This window comes from Rhynchophorus ferrugineus, unplaced genomic scaffold (assembly GCF_030347505.1).
Source record: "Rhynchophorus ferrugineus isolate W39M unplaced genomic scaffold, kcgeb_rfMv2 rfM11, whole genome shotgun sequence".
NCBI lineage: Eukaryota > Metazoa > Arthropoda > Insecta > Coleoptera > Curculionidae > Rhynchophorus > Rhynchophorus ferrugineus.
Genome location: NW_027472590.1, coordinates 28838258 through 28849944, shown reverse-complemented (window position 1 = coordinate 28849944; position 11687 = coordinate 28838258). Strand labels below are relative to the sequence as shown.

The window sequence follows — 11687 nt, the reverse complement described above, 5'->3', positions numbered from 1 at the left end:
TTTAAATCAAAATACAGGTTGCCTTTTCTATTGTTAAACGGAAGATATTTATTTTATATCCAATACCTAATCCAGACTAGTCACACATACACACCAAAAAACCGAATGTATTAGGTCAAGGATCAGATTTATCAAAATTACGTACAGAATAAGTAACGTAAGTTAATAGAAAAGATACCGCATATACCTCAAGGTTATGTATGTTACAAAATAGGACATACGTTTTCTGATAAATAAAAATTTTAATGAAATATCACAGTAAACTACAGTTATCCAAGTTGACAACACCGCATTCGACGCCCTATCGCGCAACTAGATGCGTTTCTTGATAAGATAGGCTTCGTGTGTTATAATTTAAATATGATATTTATTTGAAAGTTATTTAAAAATAATATCGATAACAAATTATCCCAAAAGAAATTGATGCTGATAAAAGATCGCCAGTAGACTGGCTAATTGAACAAGAAGTACGATTAGAAACAAGCGAGCCCGTACTATCGACGAGAGTCCTTCAAACACAAGTGAAATTATCTGGTTATTTGTTGTTGCAGACTGGCTCAGTCTAGCCGCGTTTTCAGTACCGTGAACATGCTATCTCGCATCTTCCTCTAGTTTCAAGGAACTATCGCGTACGAACTATGGATGATCAAGGAACCCTGCACATCATCCCCGATCTTGATCAGTTGATCGACGAGCGATTACCATGCGATCAATCGCGAATTATATCGACCAATTATTCGAGAATGTCTACTCTGGAGGCTTGTTACGGTTATAAAGTATTGATGTAAGTATTGTATTTCATATTTCGCGATAAAGATAACTAGGATTGACTTTTTTCTATTTTTTTTGTATAAACTAAAATATTATCTGAACGGTATCAGTTATTTACTTTGAAACAGGTGTTTTAAGTATCGATTTTATTAAGCGCACAAACACTTGAATTTTCAAACTGTTTTTCATCAGTAAAATAGCATTCAGCCACAAGAGTTAGATATAACAGAAACAAATGATGAAAATATATTTTCAATAATTTAAACAAATTCATATGTTATTTGGTATATTGATTCTGACCAATATAAAAATGGTAGTTCCTGATTTCTCACATTTTAATATTTTAACATCAAAAACAAGCTAAAAAATTGCCTAATTTCTGAAATCTTAAGTTTCATAGGCAAGTAGATCAAACTGTTATGAACAAGGATTGACCTTGGCCCATTATAATTTATAAAATCCGTGTATATTAAGTGGTACCATCTTGTTTGTTTGAATAAATAGTCATTGTTTCTATAATTTATAACAAAATATAAAATAAATTCATTTCAAACATACACTACAGTTCAATTTTTTTTGGAAATACGTCATTTTTATTTGATCTTATTATTGACTGTTTAAGTAATTGCTTTCATATTGTATTCAGTATACTCAGAATACTTCAGTACTCAGTATATAATTCAGTATAATCACATATTCTATGTACTTTGTGACCTCGTGTAAAAGTTATAGTTGCCTAATTTCGGAAATCTTAAGTTTTATAGGTAAGTAGATCAAGCTATTACGAACAATGGCCCAAAAAACAATAGCCCATAAGAAACATTTTGGATAAAACTTTAATAGGCCCAAAAAAAAATTCTTCTGTCACCACCACACATAAATTTGGTCTTAGTGAAACAATTTACAAAACTTTTACCTAAACACGGCGATTGTTTTAAATATTTGTGTAGAAAACTTCCTCATTTATCAGCAGCTAAGCTGAAACCATGAATTTTTGTCGGGCTTGATACTTGTACATTATTGTTCTATATCAACTTCGAAACAACAGTTGAGACTGAATGTTTGAGCAAAGACCCAACAATAAAGTTCCCATAACTAATATGATACAAAAGTTTAAAACTTTTGTTTGTTTGATGAGCCTTTCTTCTTTAACCATCATCTTAATTTTTTTAATCCAACGCTAGTTTAAACACTTTTTACAACCATTTTTGCTGCTAGCCTGTTTAATAAATAATGAATGTGTTATTATGTTCTTTGAATCTAAATATATATTCTTCTTAGAATAATTTTGTTGTTAGATTCCCAACGGGGATTCCCTTTTCAACAAAAGACTATAAATGTTTCGGTTCTAGTTACTCGTGATATCTTGCCACACTATGTCTCTCAGAATATTTATAGTACAACAGATGCAACACTAACTGAATATCAATTATCGTCGTCTTCAAACGTTTTGCTGGTCTGTATTAAATAAGAAAATTGCTGGGCTTTTAACCTGCGATATTTGGTATTCAATATTTGAGACACTTTTTAGTATGAGTTTATGAACCACTTTAAAGAATATGAATATTATAGGAAGCAGCTAACATTTTTTGTACATGTTACTTTATTGTTACATCTCTTCTTACTGCTTAACCTTACTTCTTAAGAACAACATATCAAACCTGCCTTTCTCAACTCAACGAATAACAACAATCAGTACTTTTTATCTAAAAACTCAACACTGTTGAACCACCACTTGTAAATATTGCTGTTTTTGCGGTATATGAGCTTCTAATTATATTGGAACCCAATGTTGTTAATCATCCAATTTTAATTCATATAATAAAGGTCGCCATTCTTAAGACCACAGCATAACCCTATCTGATTGTTCATATTAATTTCCAACAGCACCCCATAAATTCATTAAAATAAACATTTTCATAAATATTGTCTTGTTTATCGATAATTTTAATTTAATAATGAAATTTTTGTTTATAATTTAATAAAAAGGCTCATTAAAAAAGTATATATATATATATATATATATATATATATATATATATATATATATATATATATATACTCAAGAAGAGATGTACTCAAGTACTTTCGCGATAATAATCTTTTCTCACAAATATTTCAAGAAACATCTTCAGAAATTCCTCTAGAATTTACACCATTTACTTTAGGGGACGTCAGAGAGTTTTACCAGAAAAGTGGCAAATCATAGGTCATAGATTAGTGTTTGATTGACCTTGACCCATTATAATTTATAAAATCCGTGTATATTAAGTGGTACTATCTTGTTTGAATAAATATTCATTTTTTCTATAATTTATAACGAAATATAATATACATTCATTCCAAACATACACTACAGTTCATTTTTTTTGGAAATACCTCAATTTTTAATTGATCTTATTATTGGCGGTTTTAGTAATTGCTTTCAGTATTGTATTCAGTATACTCAGAATACTTCAGTATTCAGTATATCATTCAGTATAATCACATATTCTGTGTACTTTGTGACCTCGTGAAAAATTTATAACATTTCATAAGCACATTAAATGTGAGAAGAAACCAGATATCTATTGAAAAACGGAGAGTTTAACGTGGGCTCCGAACCACGGTCCTCAGCATTAAGCCTGCCGACTGGCGAGTGACCAACTGTCAGAAATCATCCCAGAAGAGATCCGATCTTACCCAGCCTGGTTACTGGCGTGACTGGGATCACGTTACTTGTCGGATTTTATACTATTGCCTAGAACATTCACAAATTTTATATCACAAACATAAATTTACGACCATGCCCCAGCAGGATTCGAACCCGCGGCTATCGTAACAGTAGGAGGATCGTCCCATCGCCTTTACCACTGCGCCACCAAGCCGGCTAGAAGGATGTTCTATACGCCAAATTGCAGGAAAGCGAGCAGAAATGAGAGTTTACTTTACATGATTTATTATACATTATATTCTCGCACGAAAGCGACCTACTAGAAATCAAGGCACTAGATTTGAAAGCCCCAAAACTACTACAAAACAGAAAGGTAAGTTTGTTACAGTGTTATCGAGATGATATCAATGTCAGACGAGAAAATCCATTCCATCCAAACAATTACAAGAGACAACTGTAAGTCTGTAAGAGACGTGGCTGAATTAGGAGGATCGATGGAAAAATCAAGACTAACTAGTAATTGACTGGAGTGGATTAGAACACATAAAAACTTGACAAAAAATGAAAAAAGACGTTACATATAGATGAGTTCAAATTTCATTCATAGATGAAAACTATATGAGATCTAAATAACACCTAAATCTGTTATAACTAGATACTCAATCTAATTTCTTCTAATAAAAATATGGGCCATGTTAACTCTATCTCAATCATTCAAAAACATTCTTCGGTGCCGAGCCCAGATAATACAAAAATGATAATGTAATCTTGTGACAATTACACAAAATTAGATTACGAATAAAACAAATCAAATGTGATGCTCGTACCGACTTCAAGGTAATTAAGTTGGTAGTAGTTAAAATAATATAGTAAATACATGAATAAGTTTAGGTAGGCATTAAGCTTAATTATATGTATATAACAGGTCAATTGAAAAGTCCACAGCCTGACAAATAGATGGCGCTATTAGCATCAAATCCATATTTCTGTTGAGTTTTTTAGTTAACCCTAACCTTCCAAAGACGCGTGTATAAATTTAACAGCTGTCAGATCATTAGTTTGTGAATTATAGCATTTGTTACTGTTGAAGCAAAAACTTGGCTTGATGCCGAGTTTGCGGACACTGTTCCATGAAAATGAACCATCAGGGATTAGTATGGTAAGTTTAGACGTGGTGAAATGAACACCGAACACGGTGAACGCAGTAGACGCCCAAAAGAGGTTGATACCGACGAAAACATTTAAAAAATCCACCAAATGATTTTGAATGATCGCAAATTCAAACTGAATGAAATGCCAAACACTCTAAAGATATCAACTGAACGTGTACATCATATCATTCAGGAATATTTGGCTATAAGAAAGCTCTGTGAAAAATGGGTGCCGCGCGAGCTCACTTTTGACCAAAAACAACGACGAGTTTATGCCTCGGAGCAGTGTTTGAAGATGATCAAGCGTAATAAACCCGAATTTTTTCGTCGATATATGACAATGGATGAAACATGGCTCCATCATTTGGATCCGAAATCCAATCGACAGTCATCCGAGTGGACTGCACATGATCAACTCGGTCCAAAGCGTGGAAAAACGCAACAGTCGGCTGGCAAGGTTATTGCGCCTGTATTTTGGGATGCGCATGGAATAATTTTCATTGACTACCTTGAAAAAGGAATGACCATCAACAACGACTATTATCCAGCGTTATTGGACCTTTTTAAAGATGAAATCACCGAAAAACGACCGCCTTTTAAGAAACAGAATGTGCTGCTTCACCAACACAATACACCGTGTCAAAAATCCATGAATTGGGCTTCGAATTTCTTCCTTATCCCCCGTATTCTGCAGATCTGGCCCCCAGCGACTATTTCCTATTCTCACATTTCAAAAGAATGCTCACTGGGAAGAAATTTTCGTCGAATGAAGAGGTGATCGACGAAACTTAGGCCTATGGTATCGAAAAGTTGGAGGGTCGCTATAATCAGTGTCTCACCCTTGAAGGGAATTATGTTGAATAAAAAAAACTAATTTTGCCAAAAAAATATCTTTTACTCTCGTTTTACTTTACTAATACGTGTAGCAGATAGGTTAAATAAGGTTTTTCTTTATTTTTATTTAGTTATTACAACAATTATTATGTACATATTTTATTTTAAAACATATTTTTTGTGTTAAAAATCTAAGTTTTATTATTTTTTACTTTTTAATTTTTTTAAAAATATTTTATACTGTCAATATTTGCTGCCATTGTTAAACATATTTGTTAAGCAAAAATAATGGGATAAACCCTCAAAATATTATAATTCTTATTTCCGAATTAATATATTTCGTTTTTTTCTAACGACCAATTAAAGAAAAAAACAACAACCTCAACAAAAACCTTATGCACCACTCACTAGTTTTGTTATTCGTGAAACCGTTGTCCAAACAGAACAATGTTGCGCAATGTCGTAACCTCTACATTCACCAGATATTGTTTACTGTAATATTTCCATGTGGTTTAAATGAAAATTGCCAAACTGTGACACTGCTGATTACTTACGCACTAATTAATGAAATAATTAGTAAATAATCTTGTTGTAATACTGTATCTTGTTATTAATATGTCTATTATAAGATATTCTTTTACGAAAAATAACACTAAAAAAAACAGTATTCTAAGAGCTGTCTAGGTTTTTTGGCGTGATATGTATGTTTTTGGGTGTTGTGAATCCGAAAATATCATAGGACGTTCTGTAATTAAAATAAAAGGGAAAAGATTTGAATAATGTTATTTTATTCGCAAGCCATTAACGATACATATGTTTTATCTAGCATACGTTCATTAGCACACACTAAAACCTTCTCTTTTTCCTAGTGAGGCTCCTCTTTGTACACTTTGTACATTTCTGAAGCGTCCAACTCATATCCTTGAGACTCTCCATTTTCCTTGGCATATTTTCTTCGTTTCTTTAGCGTTCTAGTAAAATCGTTCACGGTGTTCCCATCATTCTTATCTTCCATATTTTCTGAAAAGTAGTCGGGGCCTGGATGAAAAGAGTATTTTTAAACTCATCAGGCAACTTAAAAGTTGAAATTATTTTAATATTCTTTATGATTGCCTAAAAAGTTTGCCATGACCTTAAAAGCAATACGCCCTTATTCCCGAGATTCCGTCATGATCTTGATGAATTATGGATCAGTCATAAGCCGTCTAATATCTGATCCGACGAGAACACCTTCATCTGCTTCTGAGATGCCCGAAAACCTTGAAACTATCTATTTAAACAATCACCAACTTTGTTAAGTGATTTTAGAAGTGGCTTCATCAATACCAACATGTTCTACACATGGCAAAAGAACTTTACGTGGAGGTACCAATGTTTCTTGGAAGACGTTCTTTTGTTCAGGTTCTGGAATTTTTTCCAGTTATTTTCGTTCTGAGCATAACAACATATACTGTGACTACTTTTTGCTGCAGAGTTTTGTAGTCAAAGAATATGTATTTATTATTTTGTTCAATAAATATTTATTGTACAATATATTCACATGTATGTTTGTTTATAATTATTAATATAATACTGACAAAAATAAACCTATATATTTTAAATTAAAAATATATGTTTTAAAAATAACCTTCAACTTTAGCAATAGATGTTTAAATAAACTATTATATAAACACTGATAATTGGTATATGAATGCTATATATATATATATATATATATATATTAGTATTGGGAACTATCGACTGAAATCCACTAATCTTTTATACTAACACTTATACACTATACAGTTTGGTGTAGTTTGAATTACTTCAACAGTCTTATTTCCTATACTAATGTTGATCTAATTACCTTTTGATGTGGATCCTTTTGATTTAAAAGGTCATCATGCAGTTGCATGAGCAGTGGTAAGTAATCGAAGAATATAGTTCTGACAATGACGAATTAGTAATCAATTTGATATATAAAATAGTTGCTCTTAGACCAAGTTGAAAGTGTCTTCCGAAAATCAGTACAGTTCTTTCATTTTGAGTCTTATCTGCTCAGCTCCCTGTCTAACTACATAATGCTTCCAATTTAATCTACCATTGAGATGGATGGTGAGATGCTTTGCTGATTCTGCTTGAGGAATTGAACAAATTGCCGGATACAGATTTGGAGGTACTAAGCCATATTTTCCAGACTTCAGTTCTTTTGTGAGTATAGATGAATACTTCTTGTAGTTTTCTCTAATTCCCTTCAGAGATGTATAGCAAAAGACGTGACGTGAAGAATCAGTGCGTCGTGAGTAAATTGGAACATTTTGTAACAAATTTGGAACATATTGGTAGTGTTTGTTTTGTTCTTCTGTAAAATTAGTTTTTTTGTTTAACATAATTCCCTTCAACACTGATTATAGCGACCCACCAACTTCTCGATACCATTTTGTAGTACGATCTGTCGTTTGCTTCAAAATAAGCCTCAGCTTCGACGATCACTTTCTTCCCAGCGAGTATTCTTTTGAGATCTGAGAACAGAAAATAGACGCTGCGGAACAGATCTGGAGAATACGGTAGATTAGAAAGCAATTCGAAACCCATTTCATGGATTCTTGCCATCGTTTTCACTTATTTGTGACACGGTGCATTGTCTTGGTGAAGCAACACTTTCGTTTTCTTCAAATGCGGCCATGTTTCGGCTATTTCGTCCTTAAAACGATCCAATAACGCTATGTAATAGTCGCTGTTGATATTCCTTCCTTTTTTAAGGTAGTCAATGAAAATTATTCCATGCGCATCCCAAAATACACACGCCATAACCTTGCCAACCGACTGTTGCGTTTTCCCTTTGGAGCGAGTTTATCGTGTGCAGTCTACTCGGCTGACTGTCGATTGGATTTCGGAGTGAAATGATGGAGCCATGTTTCATACATTGTCACATATCCATGCAAAAACTCGTGTTTATTACGCTTGATCATCTCCAAACACTGCTTCGAATCATCAACTCAAACATCAACCAAAAACAAGTTCGAAAGTGAGCTCGCGCGGCATCCTCCTTGCACAGAGCTTTCTCATACCCTAATATTCGTGAATGATATAATGTACACGTTCCGTTGATATCTTTAGCGATTTGTCTGCTATTTCATTCAGTTTCAATTTACGGTTATTCAAAATCATTTTGTAGATTTTTAAAATATTTTCGTCGATAACAACCTGTTTCGGGCATCCACTGCGTGTACCGTCTTTGGTGCTCATTTCACCACGTCTAGACTTAACATACCAATCCTTGATAGTTGATTTTCCTGGAGCAGTGTCCGAAAACTCTGTATCAAGCCAAGTTCTTGCTTTAACTGTATTTTTTTCCGTTCTAAAAGCAATACCTTATCAACACGCGAAATTCTTTTTTATACATTTTTTCACAATAACAAATATTGCTTCACTCAAAATGCTATAATTAACAAATTAATGTTCCGACAGCTATCAAATTTATACACGCATCTTTTGACGGTTAAGGCTAAATAAAAGACATATGGATTTAATTCTAGTAGCGCCATCTATGTGTCAGGCCCAGGACATTTCAATTGACCTGTTAGTAGTATTCGACATATATTCTCTATCATTTTGTTTTAAAGAGAAAACACGATAAAAAATCACTTGTTTTACATAAAAAATATACAGATTTATATACAGTATTACTGATGTTGTTGATTTACTAATTAGCTCATCATGTAAACCAGCGAATATAGTTTCACCTATTTTGGAAAATCTAGTTACCTATCTTCCTACATAAATTACAGTTTTGTTGTATACTTAGCTATAAAATTACTTAAGATCCAAAAATGAATAAGTTATTAACTTGAATAAATGTTTAAAAATAAAGATGCTAAAAGAATAAGGAACATTATATCAAAAGAGAGGACCCTAGAATTTGCGTTTTGTTAGCTCTTAAAAGAATAAACTACGTAAAAACAATGCTCAAATATAATAATGAATAATCTTGTCTCTATTTTAGTCTAAAAGACCTAAATCCTCTAAACTAATGGTTAACTAAATTTAAATAATATTTTATTAAAATTAAGACTTTTGATATTAAGATATATTATTTTATCTCAACTTGTTGATACTTATATATACAATAAAAAAAACATATTTACATAACATCTATTGATGGGAAAAAACATTGTTGTTGCATTCGATATAACAAAATAGTCGTGACTTAAATGTCAATAAAATATATAAATAATAACAACACAATACATATATAATTTGGATAATAATTACATAAAACCACATTTTTCTTAATACGTTCTTAAATGAGTTCATTCATCACAAAATTGCTTTCAATGTCACTGATGAACACATGTCACTCTCCGTACAATGATAATTATCAATATTTCTGTTACATCCTTAAAAGTTTGTTTTTTACATTTTTGACGTTGTAGAACAGAGTAATGTGCACGCTGTATCAGTTAGTTGTTTATAAAAAGATGCTTGATAACCACTATTAATAAATGGACATATTAGGTTATTAATATTTTTATAAACCAGACATTTGTCGATAAAGCAGATGTCTGTAGTTAATTAAATTTGGTAAAATATCCTAATAATAACTTTAATATATTGATTTTTGAAAAACATGTCTAAACATGTGTGTTGTTTGACTCGAAGTGACCTGACCACTATACAGTAAAGCTGTCAAAACATTGAACAATACAAGATCAACACCTGAATGCAATAAATAATTAGTTTAACATGGTTTTCGTTGAATCAAATTTTCATTTAAAACATTTAAACACTAAATATATTAAAAAATATGAATTATTTAACGAAATCGAGATTAAAGTTTCTTTCGTTATTGTAATCTTTGTTATTGCAATTGTTGTGTTAATGTGTTTTGTTATTGTAATTGTAAATTTTGTAAATGTAATGTTTTCTTTTGTAATTTCGCCATACAACAGTAGAAGCATTCTTCAGTGGCGATTACAACAAGAAAGAAACACTTATTAGACTTATTAACATAGTTTGTACTAAATACCACGTTAATTTAACTCATAAAGTAACTTAAAGAACGATTAAAATGTCGTATACGTCAAGTTAATACATCCAATTTGGTCACACCACAGTTAAAATAAAACACACACATCGTTTAAATCCCAGAAATAACAATACGTTCTTGCCAAATATATTCCTTCTCAGAATATAACTTTCCGTGGTACCATGAAACAGAATTAATTTATAATTACAAAGACACAGGCTTGATTTTATTATCGATAAGTTTGTTGTAGCTTTCAAAGGCTACTCGATAGCATTTCTACTGATTAAATGACGAATTATAATTATAATTCGCAGAATTTCCACATTTTATGGACTCAGTCTGGATTTTTCGAAACCTCGCTGTTTCTTTTTATTTAAATCACTTAATAGTTGGTGATTTAGCTTGAAACAAAATGACGGCATTTTTTGTAGATTGATAAGTTAATTATAGTTAAGGAATACTTTATTTGATAACCACTTCGTAAACAAACACTTGAAACGCCGTTATAAACCCAATAAATTCAGCTCTACGTCACAAAACAAACACTGTATTTCATTTGTTCATCGACTGAAAAGCTGTTCGGTTAGTTTTCTGATTGATATGAGACGATTCTATTAGATTATCGACTATGTATGTCACATCCGTCTAGAGTGGTACCAAAAAAACTACAAATAAAACATAACAAATTATTTAAATTATTTCGATCAAAATCAGCAAACATAACTAAAACAAAATAAAAAATCTATCAGCATCATTACATATAAAAGCAGTGAAGTTGTCCTAAAAATCTCTAAATATGGCCAACTATGATCCCTACTACAATTTTTGCTGCATTATTCTTAATGGGCAAACCCCATTAATGAATTAATTATAGTATGTTCAAAATTATTTTTTACGTACGTCATTTAAATTTGTGACACCAAAACATCGCAATGTTGCCGCGTCAACTCTGAGTTTTAGTTCAGTTTGGCTTTGACGTAACAGGTCAATTGAAAAGTCCCCGGCCTGCCATAGTAAAACACATTTTTTGGCAAAAATAGTTTTTTTTTGTTCAACATAATTCCCTTCAAGAGCTATACACTGATTATAGCGACCCTCCAACTTTTCGATATTATTTTTGTAGTACGATTTATCCTTTGCTTCAAAATAAGCCTCAGTTTCGGCGATCACCTCTTCATTTCGACGAAATTTTCTTTCCAGCGTGCATTCTTTTGAGATCTGAGAACAGGAAATATTCGCTGGTGGCCAGGTCTGGAAAATACGGTGGATG

At 32.0% G+C, this 11687-nt stretch overlaps 1 protein-coding gene across 1 annotated transcript in view; it reads left to right on the top strand.

Annotated features, from left to right (window-relative positions):
• Positions 1 to 457: 457 nt before the first annotated feature.
• LOC143205173 (uncharacterized) overlaps positions 458 to 11687 on the top strand; it is a 27349-nt gene continuing 16119 nt past the window's right edge. The window contains exon 1 of the mRNA XM_076418281.1: positions 458 to 784. Within this exon, the coding sequence (XP_076274396.1) occupies positions 639 to 784 (146 nt within the window). The 5' untranslated portion in view covers positions 458 to 638. The remainder of the gene's footprint in view (positions 785 to 11687) is intronic.